At 36.1% G+C, this 27,666-nt stretch overlaps 1 protein-coding gene across 1 annotated transcript in view; it reads left to right on the top strand.

Annotated features, from left to right (window-relative positions):
* Positions 1-938: 938 nt before the first annotated feature.
* LOC120635994 (failed axon connections) overlaps positions 939-27,666 on the top strand; it is a 76,134-nt gene continuing 49,406 nt past the window's right edge. Inside the window, exon 1 of the mRNA XM_039907215.1 lies at positions 939-1,416. Coding sequence (XP_039763149.1) covers positions 1,120-1,416 — 297 coding nt within the window. The 5' untranslated portion in view covers positions 939-1,119. The remainder of the gene's footprint in view (positions 1,417-27,666) is intronic.

Below are 27,666 nucleotides of genomic sequence, written 5' to 3'. Positions count from 1 at the left end.
ACCATTGCCTGCGATCACCAACTGGTCAGACCAGCGCGGTGATTTCGGACAAAACCTTCAGTGGACTGTTATAGGCTATTGATGATGATAAATGAAGAAATGTAGCACCGCGAACGGAAGTATAGGTTACATCACAACAAAGCTTGTAGCGTATCCTTCACACGTCGCGGCAGGATAATGGTCGGCGTAAGTTATCCTCGACTGCCTGTGCGAGATTCAATATCATAAAACAATATCGTACACCGGACGTTGGCTGTCTGTGTAAAGCCAGAAGAAAAAAGAATTATTAAAACAATGATGAAGCGACACACCTGAAACTGATACCTTTAATAATACTTGGAAATAAATATATACACAAAACAAATATTTTACAATCTAACCACAAGATGGTGACACAACGAATAAATGTATTTAGGATTAAACTACGTAATTATAAGGTAAGAAAATTACATTAATTTGAATTTACGGTGGGAGATAGTTGCCTAGCCTCCAGTGTTACTTTGTATATCTCCAACTCAGTGTATAATAAACAGTGCCAGGTATCACAAATAATACAGATAAAACAACCCTCCAGCCAATGCTAATATAGTACAAATAGTTTTTTCAAATTCGACGAATCTCAATTAATTGTTACTTTACTGAAAATCTGTAGAATCTTGAGCGTTTATTTCGAATGTTCCCGCCAATAAAATAAAATCCCTGTCCGGTCAGTAACGTTACTGTATTATAGATTATTTACTTTACAAATTCCAATTTTAGTGTAGATATATATTATTTAGTGCTGTTATCTAATTTTCACTTTAGGTTTCATATTTGAAATTTTTGATAACTCGCTTGATGCATCAGCAATCTTGGAAAGAGCCGCCATTTTGTAGAACGGTGCGGTGTGAATATTGAACAGCGAAGATAAGCGTTGCAGGCGTTGCTTGGCAACTTACCAGTTATATTCGTTCGGCGTTTGCACTCAGTTCGCTATCTGTGGCTGGGCTTCACGGTAGTCGGTTGGAAATTTCATTTGCTAACGCGCTCTGTGTAGCGGCGGTGTATTAAAATCTTGATACAAACGCGTCTCATTTGTGCGTGAAGTATTGAAAGACTTGAGTGAAAAACTCGTACACAATGGCGACTGAGGTAATAAATAATGTACCGGAGACAGAGAAGGAGCAAAAGGACGAACCCGTCGCGGATAATGGGCAAACAAAAGAGGAAACGCCAGCCGCAGGTGAAAAAACCGAAGAAAAGGTAGAAGAGAAGAAGGTTGAGCCTGCACCACCGAAGCTGACTGTCCACAAAATTAATTTCGAGCAAGATGTTGTATATTTGTACCAGTTCTCACGGACCCCTTTGCTGCCGTCGACTTCACCGTACTGCTTGAAAGTTGAAACATGGCTACGCCTTGCCGGCATCAAATACGAGGTAAGTGCTTGTTTTATTAACATTTATTTTTCATAATCAAGCTACGTGTAATAATTTTACTTATTTTGTTCGCTTGCGTAATTAATCGATCTTTCACGAGCTTCATATTTGAAGGAACGCATAATCTTCAATTTTTTAAACGTTACTTGCGGTATGCCGGTCCTTATGAAAAAAAGAAAAATGAATGAAAGGATACTTAAAACGTTAAGTAGTAATAACGTAACACTGTTTTATACATAAGTTCTTTCATGAAACGAACTTTAATGGTCCTTTTTCACTCAAAAAGCTATAGAGAACTTACATGGATATCGCCGCTGCTGCGAACTAGCCTCTGCGAATGAGCGTTTACTTTATTTTAAACTTTATCTGCCAATAAGGCTAAAAATTTTGAATAGCGCTAGTACCACCGACTTCTTTCTCGACTATGACGTCGTTAAGAATGTAGGTAAATTCTTTTTAAATGTCCTAGACATTTTTATAGAGTCTCAGGTACGAAAATATTCGCACCTATTTCACTTAGCTTGAACTCACAATTGTATTGTGTGGGTGTGTTCAAAGATTTAGTTCCCACATTACAAAGGATGCATGCAGCTAATGTATGGATTCACACCACCTTTTCCACAATTTTAATAACCAATTGATTCTGCAATTGAGTTTATCAAAAATATATTTAAAAACTGCTAGCTTCCTGCAGGAACTATTTAATGGACTGTGATTAATAGCTTTCAATCCCTGCATTTCTTTTATAAATAGTATACTGATCAATCCTTAGTAGGTAGTTATTATATTGGTCTGTAGATAAAGCAGACAAAGTCTTCTAAATTACTATCCATGTCCAAATTAACATCTCTTTATCCGAGATGTATGAGATGTACATGAAAGTGCACATTGTAGGTTCAGGAATAATCACCTTTCAGTAGCTGTTATGATAACTTATCTTCAAATGACTGGCAGGAAACAAGAGAAGGCAATGTTCATTTTAATGATAAAAAGCTTATCTTATTATCCACAGCTTATTAAGAGTGATTTAGAGCCCACCAATCTGCTCGAATGGGGGTTGGTGGCCCTTAATAATAATTATCTCAATTTTAATAATAGCTGGGATTAATGGTTCATCACGCTCTTTGATGCAATGCCCATTTCATAATGCATTTCTTGTCACAAAAAACCCATTTGCTTTTAAGTTCTTTTCTTACCTTAGAATCATGCTAGCCTCTAGAATGTTGTAGCAGGTAGATTATCTAATAACATTTGGTATACCTCAAAAATGCTGGTATGCTAGTGTTCTCATAACTCAAATTGATTGCCTTTTGACAATGGACATTAACTTCAAATTTTATACTGTTGCGATTCTTTATAACATTTAGCTGTAGCGAAGGATGACCTGGTTCAGCTAATATTTTATGAGTTGTTTAATAATGGTAAGTCTTTGCTAACCATTGGTACATAAACCAATAAGGTAACTTAAAATAGGTATGTAACATATAACCAATTTTAAGTTTGAGACTCAAGCATAAAACTTCTTTTTGCATTTTCCTTTACTATTAAAGAGTGCTATTGAATAACTTTTTGTCTAAGAAGGAAAGAAAAAGAAACGAATGATTATACCCATTCCAGTTGTCTGTTAGATTTAAATCAATAAGTGAAAAATAAGCACACAATGATATTCAGTAGGTTTAATTTCATGATGCATATAAACAATTGCATATTGTATCATATATCATACATATGAATAATAAATTATTCAAGTAACTTTTCATTGTTGCATTATTATACTATAATAGAGGCTATGAACAATCAATAAGTAGGTAGCAGTGATAGTAGGCAGGTACTTACATCATGGTTCTCTTTAGTAACTTGTCTTATTTCTTCAAGGTACTTATATACCAATCCTACACTCCTATATTTATCAGATCAGATAAAAGGATAATTTCTAAGTGATGATTAGATGATTAACTATCTTAAACAATTTTCAGGCTTCTATTACCAATCATAGGTTTTTATGCACTGCCTTCCATCTTTTCTGTAAGGTTCCAACCAGTGTGTTGGATATTTTCCTTTACCAATTGGCAATCTCCACTTTAGAGCATATTTGTTCAAGTAGCCATTTGTCGGGCGGTAGACCGAGAATATTTTATTTTATTGGGTGTGGCGGTGACTTTGGTTTTCCTAATGGTCTACTCTCGCTTAGTTTTCATAAATTAACTAACGAACACTTTTAACATTAAAGATGTGACGCGGTTAAAGTAAGAATGATACCATCATTCTTACTTTAACCGCTTACTTTTTAAAAAAAATCAAGAATATTTAATTATTTTTGACTATGATATGATTATTCATGTCCTCCCTGGCGCAACGGTGAACTTAAGTAGGAGAGCACAGGTTCGATTCCCGGCAGGGGAAGTTAGGCATTAGGGAGTCTTTCTTTGGCTGTGGCTAGTTACCAGACCTATAGAGTTGCACTCTCGGCGCTCTATCGCGAGCTCACCATGCTCCATCCCTTTCGTTTAAGCGCTACCAAACCAGGTCCTTAGCCTTCCTGATAGATGAGGAAGTCTCCCTCCGACGCTCTCTTTGTCGTCAGTCAATCAATTAACACACAAACGCTTTCGATAAATCTCTTGTACGCAGCTTTCAAACAGAATCATAACTGTACTGTATATTTAACAAATTTCGTAGTTTTGTTATTTAAAGTGGTGATAACCTAGTGGTTAGCTCACCGGTCTCCATTTCGGAGAAACCGAGTTCGACCCCCGTAAGGCACCTCGAACTTTCGGGTGGATGTGCGCTTTTTATTTAAGCAATTAAAATATCCATAAGGTTCTCATGTGCGTTTGAAGTCAGTCAGCCTTGTGGACCATGGCTCAAACCCTTCTCATTCCAACTCCAACCCTTCTCATGTACGCATCAAAAGTGCCACCTATGGGCCTATTTGAATAAAGATATTTTTGCCTTGACTTGGAAATTCTGAGACCTGTGCTATGAAGCGGGCCAGAGATAGGTTGATTATAATGAAACCTAAATATTTCCGTCTATTAGGCATGGACTTACAGAACTGTATATTAGTGGGATTTCAACCGCCCTTTTACTCGTACTTTAAACGGATTTTACCTATTAGATTATATTCGAGTATCAACTACTTTTAGCTACTGAAACTTCACATTTTAAAAATATAACTACATACATGCCTATTGAATGCATCAAAATAGATTTTTCTTAAGATACATAAAATAAAATAACAACAGTGCCGGTATTGTAGCTTCCTTTACCAATCCTGGCGTATCGACAACTACGCAATTATCTTGAAGGCTAGTCATTCTGGTCCATTCAACTGCGCCATCGAGGAATAAACTAGTTATGTATTTTAAACACGCATCGCTGCAAATGAGTATATGGTGCGACCTCAAATATTTGTGTATAATAGTATCTAAGGATACATAGTAAACAAATAGAGGAATGGCATAGAGCATAACGTTCCCTTGTCTCTCAGAATTTGCAGTGAAATAAACAGCGTTCATCAATCATCATCAATGGTCTAAAACCACCACCGAGATAGATCACTGCTATTAAATAAAGGCTTCTCCCAGATGGTGGGTTTGACCATAATCACAACGCTGGGCGGACGGACGGGTTGGTGAAGTCAGTAGATGTTAGTAGGAGCGCAGAGGACGCTGGTGTCCGTTCTCCATTGTATTCCCTTAGTCGCCTCGTACCAGACCCGCTGCAGGGCTAGCACAGGCAGGAGACAAAATTTATATACCCCGATTATATCCCCTGACAAGGGATATAAATAACGTGTCCACCTTCTAAAGTACGGGAACAGGGGATAGGAGAAGTTTACCCCCGTTTATTATTACATATATTATTTCCACTTGTGCGCCAGTGATCTGAGACTGTTAATAAATCTGTGGGAGAAGATACATTTTTATCCTTTCCCCCGGGATATATTTGACTCCTGTCCATGCTGGAATAGGAGGGGTGGTGGCAACTGTATTTTGATCTGCCGTCACCACTAGGCTGAAAAGTCGTTATTATAATATAATAAATAACGTATTTCTTAGCCTGGTTTATTTAAAAGAACAACCAATTATGAGTATTTGAATAGTTTTCAGTTTATAATAAATAATATTGCAAATATTTTAACAAACAAAATAACTCTTTACCTTAGACTTTAGGAAGCAAAGGAAGCCCTTCATGTAGATCGTCAAAGACAAAAGGGTAAAATGTATGAAAAAAAATATATAAAAAAATTAATCTTTAGAAAGTACGACAGACTATCTATTTAAATAACATTTTGTTGTGTCTTATCGAAATTCAAATAACAATGCGACGTGAGCGACGTGTATAAATACACATAGGTTATCACCACCTATTGGTTTCGGACTATGGTTCAACGCAACTTCTGGGGATACGTACGTGATGTTATGCGACTGCATTCTCTCTTTCGTTTTCGGCTTTACTTAATATGTGCCGAAGGGATTGTTTAGAAAGAGAAATCGACTTGCAATAATAAACGTTAGTACTCGGCCCGGTTGTTTGTTTTCAGCCTCCATCCAGCTAATGGCGATTAAATTTAGTAACACAAACACGCCCAAGTAGGTACTTTTTGATTGTACCGCTGTTATTATTCGAGTATTCTTTCATTGTCTCCGTTTACTACTCTCATCAAAGCATGTCAGAACAAAAAAAAAGCATTGCACATTGCACGAAGCGTGTTTGCCAGATGTCGATGCATTCTCGTATGATTCATATAGTGGTAGAACAAAAAAAAAGTCCAACTCTGGTTTATTGTTACTAATAACAGAGTTTAACTGAGAAAAACATTCATTTTGTCTGTAGACGCGTTATTCCTGTTGCCAAGGCCTACTCTCACTACGGCCTAATTACGCTTTATTAAACAAAAGGGCAAAACACGCTTATGGCTGCTGTACTGTGTTTATTTTACACAGTGCACTGCACAACTGTATTTGTTTTGTAATAGAATAGTTTTTTTTTTGAGTTGTTATGTTATATAAAAAAAATATACTTATAATTTAAACCGAGTTAGAAAATTGCCATTGTCCGCAAATGCCTCGAAGGGTACCGTTAGCCATTGGTCCCTGTTGCTATATTTACGTGTTATTTATTAATTTAAATCCCACTAACATTAATTTAAGTAGCGTGGCGGTTCTAGGCCCTAATGCCCCCTTCTAAGAGAATGGTTACCCTCGCCCAGCTATTGGACTGTGATAGGATAGTATTATGATGACGATAATTAAAATTTGAGAGAGACCATTTAAATGACGGAGTATTATAGTGTTTAATTCATGCGGTGATAGCCTCGTGGGTAATACTCGACTTCACTCTGGGCCAAGTTCATATCCCAGCACGCACCTCTAACTCATCTTAGTTACTTGCGTTTAAGCAATTAAAATACCACTTGCTTCAACGGTGAGGGAAATCTGCATGCCTGAGAGTTCTCCTTAATATTCTCAAACGTGTCTGAATTCCACCAACCCGTTCTCAGACCCGTGCCGGATCGGTAATGGGTTGATATGATGAAGTACTAGTTATTAAAAATATTCCTTTGAGGTTTAACTGAACTTCTATGGGTACGATAAAATAAGCCTCTTTGTCCTTTTTTGCAGAATATTAACTTTACTCTGTTATAAAGGACAAAATGAGGTTGTTGAAACTTGACTCGAATAAAAAGAAAAAGTTTATTGGAGCGCCAAAATTGGGTCGAACGGGTTTCGATGCTCGTTGAAGAGTAAATTATTGTTTATACCTACTTTGTGTGTAAGGTCCGTCATATACCAAGCCACTAGTGGTTAGTGGTTTCCTCAAAAAATCATGTGACATATCTACCCCAGACAAACCAGATCAACGCGGACAATGTGTACTCTTAAAAAATTGATTAATTAACACATATAAGCGCATCCGGTGCCGGGCATCAACAAGAGGTGCCTGTTTTCTTACGTCACCCGGACATGTTGTCACTCTATGGTCTCGGAAGCGCAGATTCGTCAAAAATCATGTCTCAATTTCCCATTGAATGGAAAAGTGACCTCCGTCATTCCAATTGTCGCCTAAGCCAAAGTCAGGTACCACGAAGCTCTCAGATCGTGGTCCTTTTTAGTCTTCAAATCGTACAGCTCTGGACTTCCGAGGATGCTTAGTCTTGCTGTAGATATCAGTAGGACCAATCATTATAATACACAGTCCGATGAAAAGTTTGGTACTTAAGTTTAAACCATTGAGATCATAGAGAAACCGAATGCTCATTGTGCTTCGCGATTTTAGTAAAGCTATTATCGAAGTGATTAATATTTTATTTAAAAATTAAAAAAAAAACTGACTTCTTCATTACTTATGGTTGAAAATTATTTTTTATTTATATATGGAATGACTTTCTAGCAATTTTCCGTTTTCCAAAGGAGAATTTGGTCCTGATTCTGTTCTAGTTTTGATCTCTTAGATAAAAACTGGAACGCGGTGCCTACCTTACGCCATTTCAAGAATAATAATTTTTTTAAATGACATCACTAAAGAAGTTTTTAGGGAAAAAGGACGCAATATACACATCTACTTGAGGGGTTTGATGATTCTGGAATTCCTATAGCTATGACTTTCAATTTAAGGTAGTATAGTACACATATTGTCCATTTTTTGTAACCTGTCATGTCATTTAAACAATCTTTAATTACTTTTAGGCGATAATAATGTTTTAAAAATGTGTACTTATACCGATGTATGCATAATACATACTTACAACAAATAACCATTTTTATTTCAAAATTTACTGGCATCAGAAGTATTGTTTATAAAGACAGGTAAGACAAAATTTAGTGTAATTTTACGTACATAATGGACCTTCTTTTTAATTGCCTGATGAAAGGCACTTCACAACAAAAGTTCAATCGTCCGCCATGCCGTCCGTAGGTTCAACGGGTCACAATCTCTTGCTTCATTAAAGATATTTAAGTTTAATTTTTTTAGTGTCGGGTAGGACAAATGCTTAGATAAAGGTGATATTTGTCTACTTCTCGCCCTAGTTCAAAGTATGACCTAGATTAGGTCGCTGTAAAATCAAAATAGGACTGGAATAAAAAATCGGCCAAGTGAGAGTTGTACTCTTGATTTTTTTTTTGCAACTTTTAATGTAATTTTTTAATTCTGCCCCTTTGTGCATTTTAGTAATGGCATTTTGAGATTAGCGATACTCTCAGTTGCACGTTATTTTCAGCGTTCAGCGTCTGCCGAAATAACTTTGTTTTTCAGTCTCTTTGAGAAGTACTGCTTCCACCCAAGGAGCGCAACCCTCAGTAAACGCGTCTTAGTCGAGCTTTATCATTTTTTACCGGTTTTTACTCCTTCAAATAACCGCTCTACCTTAAGGTAGATATCTCTGTCCGGCATACACAATGCGTGATAGTTTGTATTACTAATGTTGTGGTTAAAGTATCCCATGTGCCGACTGCCTGAGGGGAGCGGGAGGGCTTCGCTTCGGCCATTGCCCTCTCTAACCTTGTACGCGCTATCAACTAATAAAACTTACTGAACTAACTCTACGAAACACTTTCGATGCATTTGCTTCGATGTTGTTTGTTATGCATCCTTAGCAATATTATAAATACAAAAATGTGTATGTTTCGGGATGTATTTTGACGTGAGAAACAAATCATTACATTGACGTGATTTTTTGCTGAAACCAAGTTGGCCTCGAGAGTGACATTAGCTGACTTTTTATTCTGGAAAAATTGTTCCTATGGGATCGTCATTATAATAGCAAAAAATTACCAGCCCATCACAGGGCACGCGTCTCCTCCCACAGTGAGAAGGGCCGAAGTCCACCAAGCCCGGTACAGAATGGTGGACTTCACACGCCTTTGAGAACATTATGGAGAATCCTCAGGCGTGCCGGTTTCCTCACGATGTTTCATTTCTACTTAAGCAAGTGATATTTTAATTACTTAAAACGCACATAACTTGGAATTCGATCTCGCCCCCCCCGCAATTGAAGCCGAAGTCCTGGCTATCACCGCTTCTTATCGCTCCTATGGGATAGTCCAGGCAATTATGTTAATACTAAGAGAAAAGATCTAGTTATGTCAAAAACCAAGACAAAGTTGCCAAATCTCCCGCTTAAAAAGCGAAGGGTTGTTTCTTTGAATATTTATGATGCCTTAAACTCTTGGGCGTAGTCGTTTATCCATTTGCAGCTAATTTTACTAATAGCCCTACATCGTAAAGCTGTTTGATGCTTGGACTAATTAATTGGACAAAATTTTCGTCAGGTCAACGACCTAGTCGATTTTTTGTCATGTTTTATTAGATCCATTATTTTAATTATTCACGCATGTCATTAATTGACTCCCGCTTCGTAAAATAAATTAATGCTTGTTAAGTGTTACGTCTTTGGACTCCCTTCACTATCCCATTGCTTCTGTCTTTAGCTTAAAAAAGCTTGTCTATAGCTTTGAAAGGAGATGGTTCTCAATTACTTAGTCTCTATTTACATCAATAACATATATAAATATTTGTTATTAACTTTGTATTGTCTGGCATCGTGATAAACTTTGTTATAAATCTTCACTGTTATGAATAAAATATATTGTATGTTTAAAAGTGTTACCAAAATTTGTAGAATTACAATGTATGGTAGAATAAATAAACTAAGCCGTTTAATGAGGAATGGAAGCCTACACAGGCTATGTTATTAATACAGTTTGTAGTTATTACCTACTGCTTAAAGTTAATTGCGTTCCTATCGGATTAATATTATTATAACAAAAATATAGCTCAGGAAAAACTACACATTTTGTACCGAATAGAAATACAGTATTGAAAAAAGCTGCCAACTTTTTCTGCTCCATTATTCGATACGCTGCAATTATTGATGACGGTTTTTAGGTTTGAAGATCGCGTTACACTGAAAACGACTAGAAAAACTAAATAAAGAGAAACAAGTATCAATTTGTGTTTTTGTTTGCTTTGAACATTGATTTTACAAGCCTTTATCAAGTGGAAGCAAGCGAAATAACACATTTTTTTTGGTTTCGTAAACATTAGCATGTGAGCAACACATAATGAGTTTACCGTTTACGTGCCAAAATCAATTTCACTTTTATCGCTTAAATGGAGAATTTGCTGTCGATTACTTTAGTGGTATGTTTTGATAGTCACGTGGACACTACGACACATCTGCAATGCTAATGAAAATGGCCACTTTTTGATAGTTATGCTAAACTGGCATTCTGATCGGCCGTGATTCTGATAACAACTGTATGCCGTTCTGCCGTCACCACATGGCAGGGATCAGACCTACGAGTATGTGGGTGTTTATTTGTTCATCATCTCAGCTAGGCTTAGCAGCTTATTGATGTTTATTTTCATTTTTCCAACTGACTTATTACAGGTTAATAATACTGAATTATATAATAACGTTTACCTGTTACGTCTACGACTTTCTGCGGACTTCTCAAGTTAATAAATTCTCCTCGTGAATTTGTTCTAGATCTTCGAAAATAGGTTTTAAGATATTTATTATACACACAGGGCGCGCTTCGTGAGTATGTTTTCAACATGAGTTTTGAAAAAACTCATGAAACTAGCTCACACTAAAGTATTCAAGACAACCCATCTTGGAAGAAAAGTACCTATGATTATATAGCGCCGATATAATTGGTTTTAATTGTCCAACTCTATAAATAAAGGTCCTTTGTAACTAAGGTCATCCTATAATATCGTACTTAAGAATTATGTCTAGAAAGTACACCTTTATATAGAGAGTAAGAAAGTACCTAATGTCTGTTCATATTTTGATGCCCATAGTTATAGGCAATACTCAATACGTGTTATGGTTAAACGAATGATAGAAATTAAAAACTATGCAGTTTTAATAAAGACAGAGATTTATTTTTTCTTGCAAGAGTCATGACCAGTGTGTTTATAGTTGTACATAGGCGTTTAATGTGTCGAATTATTTCTAATGTCAATTTTTAGTGTACTGGATATTTTTTTTAATAGGCATTGTATGACAAAAAAGTCACCTTGGGGACCTAGTTAAATATTTTACAGTACCCGATAACATATATAAATATATACATTGAGCGCACTGGTCACCTTATGCTAAGTGATAACCTTCGCTTATATACATTATACATTTACAGTATCCGAGGAACTGCCAATTGTTGCTGACTTTTGATGGATTGGTAAGAGGAAACACCGCAGAAGGAAGGAAGGAATTTTGCTAATTATATTCTAATTTAACAAAAAAATAAATTAAAAGGTCCAAGCAACTGCAAAAAAGAATGAATGAATACACTTTTATTGTACACCACATAAACATATAGAATAATTAAAAATAAAAATTGAACAGAAAGTATACATTTTGGCGGAGAATGTCAAGTTATTATACTTTTATGTGTGTCAACTTAGTTTTACATAATCCCGTATAGTGTGTGGTGACGGCAGTTGCCACGGATTTTGTACGAGGCGACTTAGAGCATATAACGGAGACCGGGCAGCTGCCACCTCTTTGCTACATCTACTGCGATCGCCCGTCTACTCAGCGAGCTGATTAGGGGCAAAACCTCTCGTTGGGTTAGGTTTAGTCCAGTTAGAAGTGGACTCTTATAGTCTATTGATGAGCCAAGCTGGTCAGACTGTCTAGTCGCATCACACATACTAAAACGTACCATTAAGGTTAGTCAATAAAAACTATTGAATGCTGTCGCAGTCAATAAAATATTCATTAGTTAATGCGTGTCTGTCTTGCACGCTTGCGCATGCATTATAAAAAATATTCCAAGAATGTATTCGCATCACATATGCAAGCTGCACATTGGTACAGTCACTGTTTGATATTGACATGCATTCTTGTGCATCTCTATCATACTACGCCTTTATTAAAACAACAAGCTTGACATCAATTTGTTTTATTTGTAAAAGTACAATAATAATTAGAATTAAAATGATTGAGTATCGAAGTTTTGAGTTGTTTTGAGACACAGGCACGACGGCCTTGGCTGAATTGCCGAGCCCTGGCCGCCGGCGAGGGAGTTGTGTACTTAAATTCCGCCGGTTCTGTAATTACTTCGTGTATTTTAATAAAATATTTGTTACTTGAATAAATTATATTTCATCAAATTATTGGTATAAAAATATCTATTCCTTTACTATAATCCACAGTACCAAAAGGTAAGGAAATTTAACTAATCTACTACTAATCACGTGTTTGTTGTAAGTGATCAAAATAATTTAAAGAACACGATTTCCGAACCCTAAAAATTCAAACACTTGAAAAAGCCACTCGCTATATTGTCACTTTTCTGTCTTCTGCATAAGCAGGAGGGGTGCAGGGGCCTACCATTGCTTAAAACGGTCACCATCATCATCATATCAACCCATTACCGGCCCGTTGCAGGGTACCGATCTCCTCGCACAATGTGAAAGGGTTAGGCCGTAGTCCACCACGCTGGACTAGTGCTGACGGTTGGACTAACTTGCTTAAAACAGTATTATTAGCTTAAAATGTCTGTTGATTTTACATGTAACCACAGCGGTGACGTCTAAAAATAAGGATTATCATTCTTTAACTGTATCTGATTTGAGCTATGGCAGCTATTTCTAGATAGATCTACTAAAAAAGAGACAAACATATTTCTGACACAATAAGTAGCCAATATCACTTCGTCCCATAAACTATATCTACACAAAAAGGCATGTAAATCCGTTACTCTGTAATTCGCGAAATGTGTTGGGATATCCTTCCAGCTTTATCCGATAAATCCGATAGGATTACAATTAGTAGGGCCTCCGTTTGAATGAACATAATTACTTTTACTTGTAATTTTACATGAATATGATCTAACTGGTCAAACTTATCGCTTTTTGAATGCCTACTTTTGTATGACATATCCAACATAATTGTCGTCAAATCAGAACGCTAAGAGGAAACCAATGACAACTGATCAGTCATAATCAAAACATGCGAAGGTACACAGTCTGACCAACATACATTGTTTGCTAAATAAATCACCCTACTTTACCATTTCTGAGTACCGAGTAATAAGCAAGAGCTATCCCAAATTATTATAAAGATTTCTTGTATTAAAATATGAAAAGTGACCTCTCTGCTTTAATGTAGCACATGTGGTAGGTAACTACGTCGCAGAAACTATAATATGTGGTCGAAGCAATAGCTTGCGGTTGAAGCTTTCCCAGTTGTCTGCGAAACGTCTGCGTAAGTACGTCTAAGCTCGCGACACACTTTCATCTGATACGCTACTTCTTTAGGAAAGCAGTGAGAGCTATTCTGTAGAAACCTACTGTGCGCGATTGTAGAGTAGAGCAGTAGATACTCCCGCGCATTATTAGATTGCTTCTAATCTCTACAGAAATAGTATGCATTATCCAACTACTTAGGTTCGTGTAGCCTACTTCCGACAGTATAAACGTGTCGTATGCGTTTGTTAAAGCAACGTCAACCCAAGTCGGTAACTGGATGTCTCACTGAATTCGGTCTTTGTCATCCGTGTCTCGAAAGATAGTAGCTGCATTTTCGGCTTTACCACAGACACATGATAAACTATTGTGAAATAAGAATCGCAGTAAGTCCGCTAACACAATTCGTGATTCAAATAGAAAACTGCAAAATTTTTAGTATTTTATTCTCATCGTGGTTAAAATGCAGCTTCGATTATAAAAATAGTATATACTTTTATATGATGAAATCTATGCGCCAGGTGTTTCCTCCTTTTATATCTTAGGGTATAGTCATTAAACAGCTTATCTGAAACAATCATATTTTGTTATTCTGCCTGTTAGATCTTTAGTTAAACTAAACTATAGGTACGTATATTCTCTCTACGTCGTGTTCCTGATTGCTGAGGGTCGTGACCCCCTTCCACTTACAACCTTTTGGACGATTTTGTGTCATTTGACTCTGATTTGAGCAACGTTTAAAGCAGTATGCACTTTGGTGACGAGAGCAGTGCGGATTTGATCCGACCAACGAATCGGACTACGTCCTCGAGGTCTCTTTCCTTCCACTTTGCCAGTGACCACTATCTTTTCAAGATTGTCTCCATCTCTTCTGGCAATGTGACCGAAGTACTTGAGAATCCTCTTAAGACAGGTGGTATAAGGGATACGTAAAAACAAGATTTTAGAGTCTTCAATATTTAAGTGTGGATATACTCAATGAAATTAGCTAGAAGTCTGGCGATAGCTCGGATAGCTAATTGCCGGTCTCGGGCCTTTAAAATTATTGTTGATTACTCGTACAGGTAAGGTAACTTTATGAAACAAAATTATTATTATGGCTGTTTTGAAATTAAAAATAGACATTTTTATTTTTAAACCGTGAAAAGTTTACTTAAATCTGTTTATATTACAATAGCCGTTTAGCACAATTCGTACGCGTTTATTTTTGTTTTTCCAAGCTTGTTTTTAAGTTGTGTAGGTATTCTTGTAAAAGAATCGGGTTGAGTTTTAAAAATAAACTTTTTCAATTTCAAATTGGTCCAGAACTTTCGAAGTTACAAACAAACAAAATATATTTTCTCTTTATAATGCTAGTATACTTAGATAAAGATAATGGTACTAGGGGACGAAATCCACTAAATGTTTAATGAGCGCTTTCTTTATATAACCGTTGGCTGAGTTGATTGTCAAAGTCAAGTCAAATATTTCTTTAGTCAAATAGGCACATAGATGGCACTTATGATGCGTTGATTATATACAAAATGTGAACATAGCAGTGAATAGTGATTGCGATAACTACACTCGTAAACTTAAAATTAAACCTACGAGGGTTCCAACAAAACACATTTGTTTAGTCCTCGCATGTTTGAAATTTTGCGTGACGTTTTAACTCAGGGATCTATTGTACTAAATTTCTTTGTCTCAGTCTCTAAGTTTGCAAGAAACAGTTTAAAGAGTGGTTTAATATATGGTAAGTAATAATTGGTACGTAAAAATTAGAACGAAACCGATTTAAATAACATAAAATTTATTATTTCGAAACCGGTTCCAACCCTGGGAATTTCACAAATTCCCATCTATATGAAAGGGATATTACAAAATTCTAGGACTAGGAAGGCAGTTGAATTATTAAATTGCTCTACTTTGGAAACTTTTTCATTTTTTAGCTATCCACACCTTATATTAAGTCTAAATTAGTAGGTAGGTGAAAAGGAATTAGTTATTGGAATTATAATCGCGTGCTCAAACCGCCCCGAGGGAATACAAAACTGGGGCTGGTACTAAGTAGATATTAGTTGACATCGTCACGCAACACCTCGGCCATCACGCCACCCATAATGAATTAGGGGACATCGATTATGTCCCTAAATAGGCCCGTGTCACTGTAGACCGCAAATACGATTGACTAAGTGGACTAGCAAGTTTTTGTGTTGGTGTACAGCATGTTATTAAATTTATAATATGCCAGCCCCCCTATTCAGTAACGTTTCCGGCCTATAGTAACGACCTGTCATCTTCATAACAAATTTGATAAGTATACTGCCACTAACTGTCGTTGTCGAATTATGCGTTTTGTATGAATGCAATGGGTTCGAAACTGATTGGAAAAGTCATACTGAGTTGGTCATTCGGTTTTTTTCATACCACACATTACTTGAAAAATCATACTTACAGCGGCTGAGTTCTAGTTTTGTGTCGGTTACTCACATTGATGCGCGTGTCTTTAAGTTTTGCATTAAGTTGATTTGTCTTGTGCGGGCTAGCCACAGGTGTTATCATTGTGTCCGTAATTCTTTTTAACTTAGTTATATAAAATATATATTTTATAGTAACTTAAAGACTTACTTAGGTTATACGGGTACGAACCCTCTTTTGGGGTAATTTATTATATTTTATTTGTATTTTTTTAATTGTTTTCATTTCATTTATTATTTTTTAGATCTTTTAAATTGACGTGTATATTGTGATTGGTTTTACCTGAATTAAACAATTATTATTATTGTTATTATTATTATTAGGTTAGACTTACTTACTTAGGTTATACGGGTACGAACCCTCTTTTGGGGTAATTTATTATATTTTATTTGTATTTTTTTAATTGTTTTCATTTCATTTATTATTTTGTAAATCTTTTAAATTTACGTGTATATTGTGATTATTAAACAATATTTAATGAATTAAACAATAATTATTATTGTTATTATTATTATTATTAGGTAATATTACTGGAAATCACCATCGATTGACGTCCTCCCTGGCGCAGTGGTGAGCGCTGTGGTCTTGAAAGTGTGAAGTCTCGGGGTCGATCTCCGGCGGGGGCAACATAGGGAATTTATAATTTCTTAATATTGTCTGGTCTGGTCTGGTGGAAGGTTATGGACGTGAAGATTAAGCGTTCCGGTGCTGCGTAGAAAGCTCAACGGAATAAGCAGTACGTACGGGATTGAAATAACTTCCATACCCCCTAACAGCTTAGCCCGCTACCATCTCAGACTGCACCATTACCTTCAAGGGAGATTGCAGACAAAGAATAACTAACAATAGAATATCTACTTAAAAAAATAAGCATACCTCAAGAGGCAGAAAGGAAATTACAACTTATCGCCGCTCTGTCAGAGTACCTATCTCATTACCAGTGTTGACGAAGTGAATCTTAAGTACTGTTAACTATTCCACACTAATACTTGTTAAGTCCGTATCCGCAGGGTATTGCCCGGGCGGAGTCAACTTTGCACGGTGCCTCTGGCTCAATTTAATAATTCTCTCGATCTAGTTCTCTCAATTAACCCCTCTCCGAATGATTTCCGAAGGGACCATAATATAACCTAGATGAAATGTTCTTTCATTGCACCTGGCTGTTTCCACATCGCATCACTTATGTTTATGAAAAATTGTATTATCAACTTATCTGAAGTTTGTTTGCGGACAGAAACACCGGAAACCGCTAGTAATAAAAAAACCGGTTAAATGCATAAAATAATGGTTGGTAATAAACGGGATGGATGGGGCATAGTACCGAGGTACGCGGGCGAAATAACGCTATAATTCTCTCGCAACTCCGTGCTGAAAATTCCTTTTTCGCGAGGAATTTTAGTATAAACTGAGATTCCTGTCGAAAACGGAATTTCCAGTATAAAGCTACATCACCTCGTGTACTGCAGTTTTATATCATGAAATTTAATATTTTTCAAAGTAAGTCAGAAGAATCTTTTCTCAAACATGCGCGGAAATATTTAATTAATATTTGATAAAAGAATACACAAAGTTTCACATGAACCGGGGAACAATTTCAGTTTATAAGCACTTTAAAACATCTAGTCAGTCTGTTTGTAGTGACTCTACCACCGGTGCGGAAGGCAGATTTCACCGAGAAGAGCCGGCAAGAAACTCACCCATTTCACTTTTCCAACATCATTTTAAAGTGAATCAATCTTTAGAATTTTCATATATTTTGAGAGATGAGAGCGGAGTGGCGTGCTTCCAAGCAGCCTTGTCGTTAAGGAATTCATCAATCGTGTAGTAACCACGATTGATTAAAGGTGTAAAGATAGATCTAATGTTACCTTCGATATCATGTTATAAAAGCATATAACCATCCGTATAAAGGATTTTTTTAACATCGCTTATAGTCGTGTTATTTTAATGGTTTAGCATCTGTGATTCTAAATTATCGATCATTATCACATACGTGACGCGACTACGCGAATAAGCGACTTCAACCGCGCACAATTTCCAATAAGTAAATTTGTCCTATACAACGCTTTGTAGACAATTTCCTCCTGCATCTGATCGCCTGCCCGTTCTGTTGCCACATTGGATCTTTTCCTTGGGATCGTAGCATATTGTTATAAAACCCACATAAAACAAGTGTTTGTGTTGGATAAAAGTTGAACCACTCATCAGAAAACTATTATTCGTTAGTTTGCTCGTGAAAAAACCAATATATTCTTGCTTGATGTTAGAAAGAGCAATAAACGTGACGGAATATAATGTTATTCTAAGTAAGTATATATACATGTATACATATAATTATCAGTGTAAAGTCCATCTATATCAGATATATAGATGGACTTTATAACATTATTAAACGAAGAATGAATACATCCAAAACCGGAGGCGTAAAGTGTTAAATCTCATGTGCCTGTGATTATACCGGCAACGGCGCCTCCCGGATCGGAATGCTTCTTGGCGGCATGGCTTCAGCCCCGGACGACCTCTATATAATAAAGCATTACTACTACCAAAAAATAAAATAAAAATAGTTAAAAAAAGAAAGTTCATATCCTCACGCGCCGTGCTTATGATACGATTACGGGCTGCCTACGCGAAATATGTGGGTCGGATAACAGGCTATTAATGAATATTAATTACAAGTGACAGTTGCGAAGATGTGGCACCGGAGAACCTTTTGTATTAACGTATCAAGGTAGCCGATGCATTTATTAATATATAATTTGTTATTCCATTCTGGGTGTTGGTTTCGAGAGTACATATTTGGTGGTGGAATGCGGGACGTACGCGTCGGCCTCAGACGTCGTGTCGCTCTGGTGCAACGGATGTGACTAGGGATGTCGGAAATTCCAAAAAGTATCGATATTCATACGACGATCGCATCGATCTTTTACGACCGGAAATTAGGTTTTTTTTTTATGTAAAAATAATTAATTGTCATAATAATTAGGGAAAGGTTGAATGAATTAATGAATATTGAAAAATAACAAAAAAATTATAATATTTTTGCACGACTATGAGTTTTTGAGATTTTTGTTTAATGATGAGCTACAAAAAAAAATTGTAATCAAGAAAAGTAAAAAATTCAAAAAAAAATTCAAAATTCAAAATTCATTTATTTCAAGTAGGCCTAATACAAGCACTTTTGAAACGTCAAGTCTGTCCGTGTGTAGTGACTCTACCACCGGTTCGGAAGGCAGATTCTACCGAGAAGAAGCCGGCAAGAAACTCAGCAGTTGCTCTTTTCCAACATCAAAAATTTACATTTTATATTTTAACATTCATTTTTCTATCTTGTGAGAGATGAAAGCGGAGCCGGATGCTTCCAAGCAACCTTGTCATTAAGAAACTCATCAATTGTATCATAACCTCGCTGTAATAAATGTGTTTTAACACATTCTTTAAACTTATGCATTGGTAGGTCCAAAATTACCTTAGGAATCATATTATAAAAGCGTATACTCAATCCCACAAATGACTTCTGCACCTTTCGCAGACGATATGCAGATGTCACTAATTTATGACCATTTCTTGTAAGTCGACTGTTTATATCCACTTTTTGTTTATAAAGACTAATATGTTGTCTTACAAATACTATATTGTTATAAATGTATTGTGAGGCTACCGTAAGTATACCAATTTCTTTAAATTTTTCACGGAGGGATTCTCGTGATTTAAGTTTATATATTGACCGTACAGCTCTTTTCTGCAGTATGAATATAGTTTCAATATCAGCAGCTTTGCCCCATAATAAGATCCCGTAAGACATCACACTATGAAAGTACGCGAAGTAAACAAGTCTTGCTGTTTCTACGTCAGTAATCTGTCTAATTTTCCTGACGGCGTAGGCAGCCGAGCTTAGTTTACCTGCTAGTGTATCTATATGGGTACCCCACTGAAGCTTACAATCCAAGGTCATGCCCAGAAAAACTGTGGAATCTTCCATTTTTAGTGATTCTCCATTTATTTTTATATTTTTATTAACTTTCTTTACATGTGGTAAAATAAATTCCACACACTTAGTTTTTTTTGCATTTAAAAGTAAATTATTGACAGTAAACCAGTGCGACACATGCGACATAGCACGGCTTACATCGTCAGAGTTGTCTCTACCTCTATCAGTAATAAAAAGGAAGTTATTGAGAAACAAAACCCTGTAGGCTTTGGGGTTCTAGGGTGCTGGAGTGGAATCCTAGCGAGTTGAAATCTCTACATAAGACCTATATTGTGGCCGTTGTGTGCCTGAGAATTACGGTGATACTTGCGTTTGCATTCCGCGTATCGTTTATATGTTGTGGGACAATTATAGGGAAGTATCGAATATAAAAAAATGTTCATTAGGTTAATGTATAATATGTACCTATCATATTATACATTAAGCTAATGAATATTTTTGTTCGGACTCCATTTTATATTTTGGTAACAAACTTAAGAGAGGAAACGCGAACAACTTTGACTTCATTTGCAAACACTTAAGTTTCTTTATATACATATAAACACGGTAAGACAAATATAATAAGTACAAAAAATATCAGTTAAGGGTATAAAGCTTGGTATTAAATATCAAAAAGAGTCAGAGACTTTTTAAAAGTTTCTTTTTGGTTTTTGGTTTTAAACTTTGTATCTTTTATGTTGTCTATTGTGTTCCAGTCTAAGCGATATGATAAATATTCAACTGTCCCTTGAAAAGAAAAGTCTCAATGAGTAGTTTGCGTCCCAAAACCAGTTTAACGGTGTTTACTCGAGGTCTTATGCAAAGTATTAAGATTGCTACCGTAGATTTTGTACTGCCTCCCCGGGCGCAGTTGGAGCGCTGTGGTCTACTGTGTAGGAGGTCTCGTTTGAATTCCCATTTTCGAATTTATTTTTATATTCGCTTGGCTGGTTTTTTAGGACGCTTCGGCCATGACTAGCTACCACCCTATCGACGAAACTCAAGTTATGAGCTAGAAAACTGCAAATTTTACTCAGTGGTTAAAAAGCATAAGCCACAAAGGAATCAACCAAACCCCAACTAGAGGAGAAGACCCGTACCCTGTAGTGTTTCGGTTGATATGATTATGATGAATTAAAACCTTATAGGTCTAATAGATTTAAGCATTGTCACTATAGGTACTAAGTAATTTATGGTCGAGACTTTGTACAGACCTCTTTCTTCTCTCGTAGGGCAAAAGTATTAAGATAAAAATCCCACTACGCTGCTCTAAACTGATTGGCTAGCTTTTACCTACCATCACATGTTAGACTGCGGATAGACTAGACTTCTAAAAAAATCCCAATACCTAAAGCTGTTTAGTCTGAACCGATAAACTAAACGATCGCCGAACCCCATGATCCGAACTTTTACCACTGGACCAACGAAACCGTTTCGACAGCAATCCGCATATATACTCATTTAATTCATATTCAAAAGATACTCTTAATATAACCAGCAAGCACCGTTACGCATATTAATAATGATAACGCAATAGATCCCGATTAGGAACGCTCAAGTTCGATTGCAATTCAATCGCCCATCCTTGTCACGGCGTGGCGTGCCAATAGTCTCTCATTAGTTACGCTATAATTTTATTAAATTAGCAGCTATTTAACTACGGTGACATTCGTTTTACAATTTAACGGAAAAACGAGGAACAATAGATTGTACCAGGAATAATAGATTGTACTACAGGGGCATCAAATGTTACACACTTCGATTGTGAGGTAATTGGTTCGAGGAATGAGGTACGATTCCCGGGTGAGATCAAAAGGTAGTATTTGATTGACACTTAATTATTACTTATAAAGACAGAGTAGGTATGTAACTTTTAGAATATCTTTTTACATGAAAAATGCTAAGTCGAAGAAATGTTCTGTTCTTTTAAAATTATTATACTAATAATCAATACAACGAAAATGATGTATCTATCTCCCATTAATTATTAAAAAATTACTAACGCGCACACCTTAAATTAAAAATAATACAAGAACCCACAGCTAGAAGGCAAATTATGACCTTATTAAACAATGCCCAAGTTTCTACAATTGATTTGAGTGGGCCTACACATAGCTAAAAGTACCTATGACTTCAAGAGCACGAGAAGTATTAGTCAAGCCCTTTAATTTGGTACCCATATTGAGATAATGGTGAAAAATTAAATGTAATTCGCCATTTTGTGATGGGCCGCCATCACATCTTGGACCGATTTTTATCAAACATAAGAAAACTCTCCACTAATACAGCTTTCAAACCACACTATGTGAAACTTTCCTGTCGTTTTTTCCGTCATAAAAATAAATGCCATCCATCAGCAATGGTCAACTAAATGACCCATTTTTTTTCCTTCTAGTTTTGCAATGGCTTTGGGCCCTTAGGCTAAATGAGCGTCAGCTCTTGGGAACACGGATCAGCTTCTGTGGTTCAATATTTAGAAAGTATTTCGTGTCTGATGACCATGGTCCTAAAGTCTCAAACTGAAGGGATGTTCTGACCTGAGTGGGCATAAAGCAGGAAGATTGCATAAAATGGAAAAGTGCCCGCCCTAGACTATTTTATAGGGTTTGCAAATGCATTCATGCATGTATGAAGTCCGCCACTGGTTGAGGTAGTGCAAACTATCAACACACACACTTTCGCATTTATAATAATAGTACAGATTTACAACGCTATTTGTTATCATAAACCATTTTGCATTCTTGGAGACAACTGCTTGACAAAGGTATTTCTTCTTCTATTAATTTAAAAGCTTTAAATTTCAAAACTTGTACCCACAAGTTTTGAAATTTAAAGCTTTACAGAAATACCTTTTACAATATTGCATACTTCAAAAGCGTCGCGTCTTAGGTTTCGAGTAACGAGATTATGTAAGGTCAGAGTAAAATTGATCTAATGCTTCTTGCTTTAAAGTCTGGTATCCCTAGCTCCTGATTTTTATTTCACATAGTTATTACTAGGGGCGCTTGCTGCAGATGTGCGCAAGAATCCGTGCTCTAAAACAAAGAGATTCAGACATGACGGTGTCTTAAAACGAGAAAACTCAAGACGCTTGGAAAGTATGCAATTTCGTACTAAGGACATAATGCACAAATATATTACAACACTAGAAACCTGAGCGGTTTGGCCATTGAGCTATGAAGTCACGCGGCCCCGGCATTCACTTTCCCAAGCGCACTAATTGCATTTCCAGTAAACTTTGTTATCATCATTTGAGGGGAAAGACGTCGTTACAAGCCGCGATACTTACATTTTACAGTAAAAAAAATATACTTATGTATTTAATTAAAGCTGAAGTACAAAGATCCATTAAATCTTCTGACTCAAGACATAAAATTTCTTTAAGAAAAAGCTTTTGATATAATTTCCAGTAAACTTTTTATCATCACTGAGGGATGGATTGCTACTGTCCAACGATAGCAAAATCCTTACTAATATTAATAATGCGTAAGTGTATTTGTTTCTCCTTCATTTACTCCCCGACTAACCAAATTTATTTTTGGAATACAGTTAGTTAAAAGGACGTATAGACGTATAGTAATAGGTATATTGGCTACTTTTTATAAAAAATATAAGTTTTACTGACACTCAAGAAACAATCATCCATGTTCCTCTGAGTTCACGTTAAGCGGTTGCTTCCTAATGCTCCTTAAAGCCGGCCAGTCGGCGTCTAGTAAGTTTTTGCGACTATCCTCTAAAATTAATAATGCTTTAACCAAAAAATTAACAAACTTTCTAGATCTCTCTATGAGATTTTATATTTTTTATCAAAGTGTTATATCAATTACCGACTCTAGGATGGAATATTAGAATTATAAATTTAAAATGAATAAAAACTTGGGAACAGACAGGATTTGAACCTTTGAAGTTCCAAAATGATAGTATGCATTTGAATTATATAAACCATGAGAGTTGAGGCCTGTGCCCTGTAATGGGACATAGAAAAGTCTAAAGATAGTAGAATGACAAACATCCCCACAGCAACAGCGGAGTAATCGAAACGGCTAAATAAATTCATGAAACCCATTTAAAACAGATTTTTTGAAATAAAATCAATGATAAATAATACATTTTAAGATTCTACAAACACACAAACTGGGTGATTAAAATGATAACATTCAGTGTTTTGCGGGCTTTAAATTTGAAGAATGGCTGTACTGAAAATATAAATGCAAACTAAATATTTTAGATCAATATCTTTATCAGTGATCTATGTACCTATCCATAACAATTTCTGAAATTTTATCGACACATAATAACGGAATCGACAAAAAAAATCCAAAATCGTCTAGTATGCAGTTTTATTTCGGTTTAATTTAAAAAAAAAACATGTGAAAAAAACGTTCAACTAAGAAATTTTAAAATTAATAGAATATCCCACCATGAGCAAGCATGTATCGTATGTGCGAGTATAAGTAAAAAACATTCTCCGCTGAATGCATTCTTGCATACTATATGTCGCACCTACTATTTGAATATCAATAAAGGTCCTTTTATTGGTGCTATGATTTCATTGATCGACCACCGAGACACAATTGCAATCTTGGGACCCAGGATGCAAGCTATCTTGTATGCAAAATATCTATTCATCAGTATATTGCCAACGAAGGTTACTTTAGTTAAAGCCGCGTGAACGGTAACACCATTCATCAAAAACGGTTTAGTGGTTGCGCCGAACATAGTAAAAAAACAAAGAAATAAATAAACGAACAGACACTTGCATTTTTTTTTAGTAGCATTGATTCATTTGTTTATATAAAACATTGAAATTTACGTTGTCAATACCTATTAAGAAAATAAAGGTTTCTTGTACGTATTGCATATAACTTTATTTATTTAACTACTTAAATCGTTTGCTTTAACATCGGAATGCTAAAAATATGCAGTTATCCGTCGCCACGTGTTTAGGGCTGTTTACCTGAGCTTGGGCAACCTAAATAAGATTGACTTGAGATTTTTAAACGGACGTGCTGATAATATATTTAAACAGCTTTTATTTTACTCTTTGCGAATACATTTTTAAGCATTATATATTTGAGCTGAAATTGTGAGGCTTCTCTTTCTAGGGAGACTGAGCTCGTTCCCCGGTACGTACCTCTACTTTCCGGAGTTATGTGTGTTTTAAATTTAATAACCTAATCTTTTCGGCTTTAACAGTGAAGGTTAACATATTAAGGATCCGACATGCCTTACAGTACATAACACAAAAAACCTAGTACTTACATTTAATGATATTAAAATAATACACAACACTTTATTGATTTAACACAAGCTACGCTTACTTTTGGGCTAGATGGCGACGTGTGTATTGTATTAGTATATTAATATTTATTTATATATTTAATATGTGCAACATATAGTAAGCAAGTTTGCATTCAGTAGTAAATGTTTTTTTTCTTAATGTTGCATTTAGGATACATATATATATAACAAACATGCACATGTAATCTGGGTAGTCTTCACACGACTTTAAGAACACTAAAATGCCAAAAAAAAAAACAATTTAATTGATATTTTTCGTCATTTTAGTGTTCTTAAAGTCGTGTGAAGACTGGGTGTAGTCTTCGCAATCGCAAATTCGCAATTAGCCTGCGTGGAGGTTTAACTCTTCTCATTCTAAGAGTAGATGTTGTTACCTTAATTTCGAGCAAAATCCGTACGTCTTTGTCTTCTCCTTCCTTTTATGATGGAGGATGTGGTTGAGAAGGATGATGATGAGTATAAATCATTGTTATTTTGTTTTATTAAGTTACATGAGAACTCTATTGTGTACGAGCAAGACTCATTACGCAGACAAGTCCACAAGGCTTGAAGTTGCACAGAATTCATAACGTACGCAATATATAATTTGGTAAATAAATAAAACTTAACAGGGTGATCATTCTGCTACATTAACAAGGTACATACATTATCCATTATTTTATGTGGTTTTTGTCGACATCTGGAGCAGCGGGTGGCGCCGCTGTGGTTTAATTGTTTAATTGTCCCGGGTGCGATTCCCAGCACGGGTGATTTGGGAATTTATAACTTCTGAATTTTATCTAGTGGGAGGCTTTGCCTGTAGATACCTCCCTCACGAGAAAGACCGACGATTGAAGACAACACTTTGTCGGTAAGTGATTTAGCGTTCCGGTAGGATGTCGCTTAGAAACCGACTAGGTGAATGGTTTTTAAATAACTGCCTTACTTCTCATAGTTAGTAGCCCGATACCATCTTAGACTGCATCATCACTTACCAGCAGGTGAGATTGCAGATAAGGGCCGACTTTCAGTAGAATAAAAAAAAAAACAATATCTGTAGCTTACATACAATATATCAGGTTTACATACAATATAGGTACACGTGTACTGAAAGTAGTACAACTGTACTCGTACGCCGAACGCCTGCGCAGCGCATGTACAGACGAAAGCAAAAAATACTGACACACTCGCGCGGCCCGATCGGAAACTAGCGGAAAATATCTGTCCCTTCCTATCACGTTTACCGGTTCACGCTTTCGCTTTGCCTGCTGTTTATTTTGTATCTTTGCTTATTATTACATATATGTAAATTAATAAAAACTAGCGGTGTGCCACGCGGTTTTAACATGTTTTACCCGCAAACGGTCCATCATAATTATCTAGGTCTTACAAAAATATTGTTATTCAGTAATTTGAAAAAAAAATTGTGACAACATAAACCTATATCATTAAGCCATAACAATGCATTCTATAAATAAAAAGAATTAAAAAAATAAAGGTTTTTTAATCGTCATTAAATGAAAAAATATAAATATAAATATAAAAATCCTCACATTTAAAACACATTTTATTATCAAGAAAGTTTTAAATCTTTTAATATTTAAGCCTATAATGTAATAAAACTGTACCTGGACGGTTTGAGTATACTAAATATTATTGGACCCTTTTCTGACATCAGGCGCAGGTTACCAAACGAGTTTAAATGCTATGGTCGGGTAACTTCTAGGGATAAGGCCGGAAATGTCAAGTACATTTAGATTGTATTTGTATGGATTATCATAACTAATCCATTGCCGGCCCACGACAGGTCACTCAGAATGTGGAGGGCTTAGGCCATAGTTCATCAAGCTAGCCAAGTGCGGATCGATAGACTCCACACACCTTTGAGAACGCCATGGAGAACTCTCAGGCCGCATGCCTGGTTTTATCTAGTTTTCCTTCAAGTTTAAGAAAGTGATATTTTAATTGCTTATGTTAAATTATAAAGATACTAATGGCCCTCCCGAATGTGACGTATTTAACCTCTAGGCTACCACCGCTATGTTGTATGCATTAAGTCACACAATAGTTCGCTGCTAGGGCCTGGCATGACAAGGTACGTGGCCGGACGGCTGGCGGCCCTCCCCCGCTCTGAATATTTAAACATAAATATTTCCGCAGTCGTACAATCTACACAGCATAGAGAAAGGTATATAGGTTTTTTTCAACTTAACGTTAAAGTTGAGTGTATCATTATAACAGTCGCAGAGCCCTTACTTTTATGTTGTCGTCACAAAAAGAAAATAACCACCGTAAGCCAAACGCCGGTCGTAGTTTTTTGTTACACGAAAAGTGGA

The sequence above is a fragment of the Pararge aegeria genome, chromosome Z, assembly GCF_905163445.1.
Source record: "Pararge aegeria chromosome Z, ilParAegt1.1, whole genome shotgun sequence".
Classification (NCBI taxonomy): domain Eukaryota; kingdom Metazoa; phylum Arthropoda; class Insecta; order Lepidoptera; family Nymphalidae; genus Pararge; species Pararge aegeria.
This window is presented reverse-complemented; position numbering and strand designations above follow the sequence as displayed.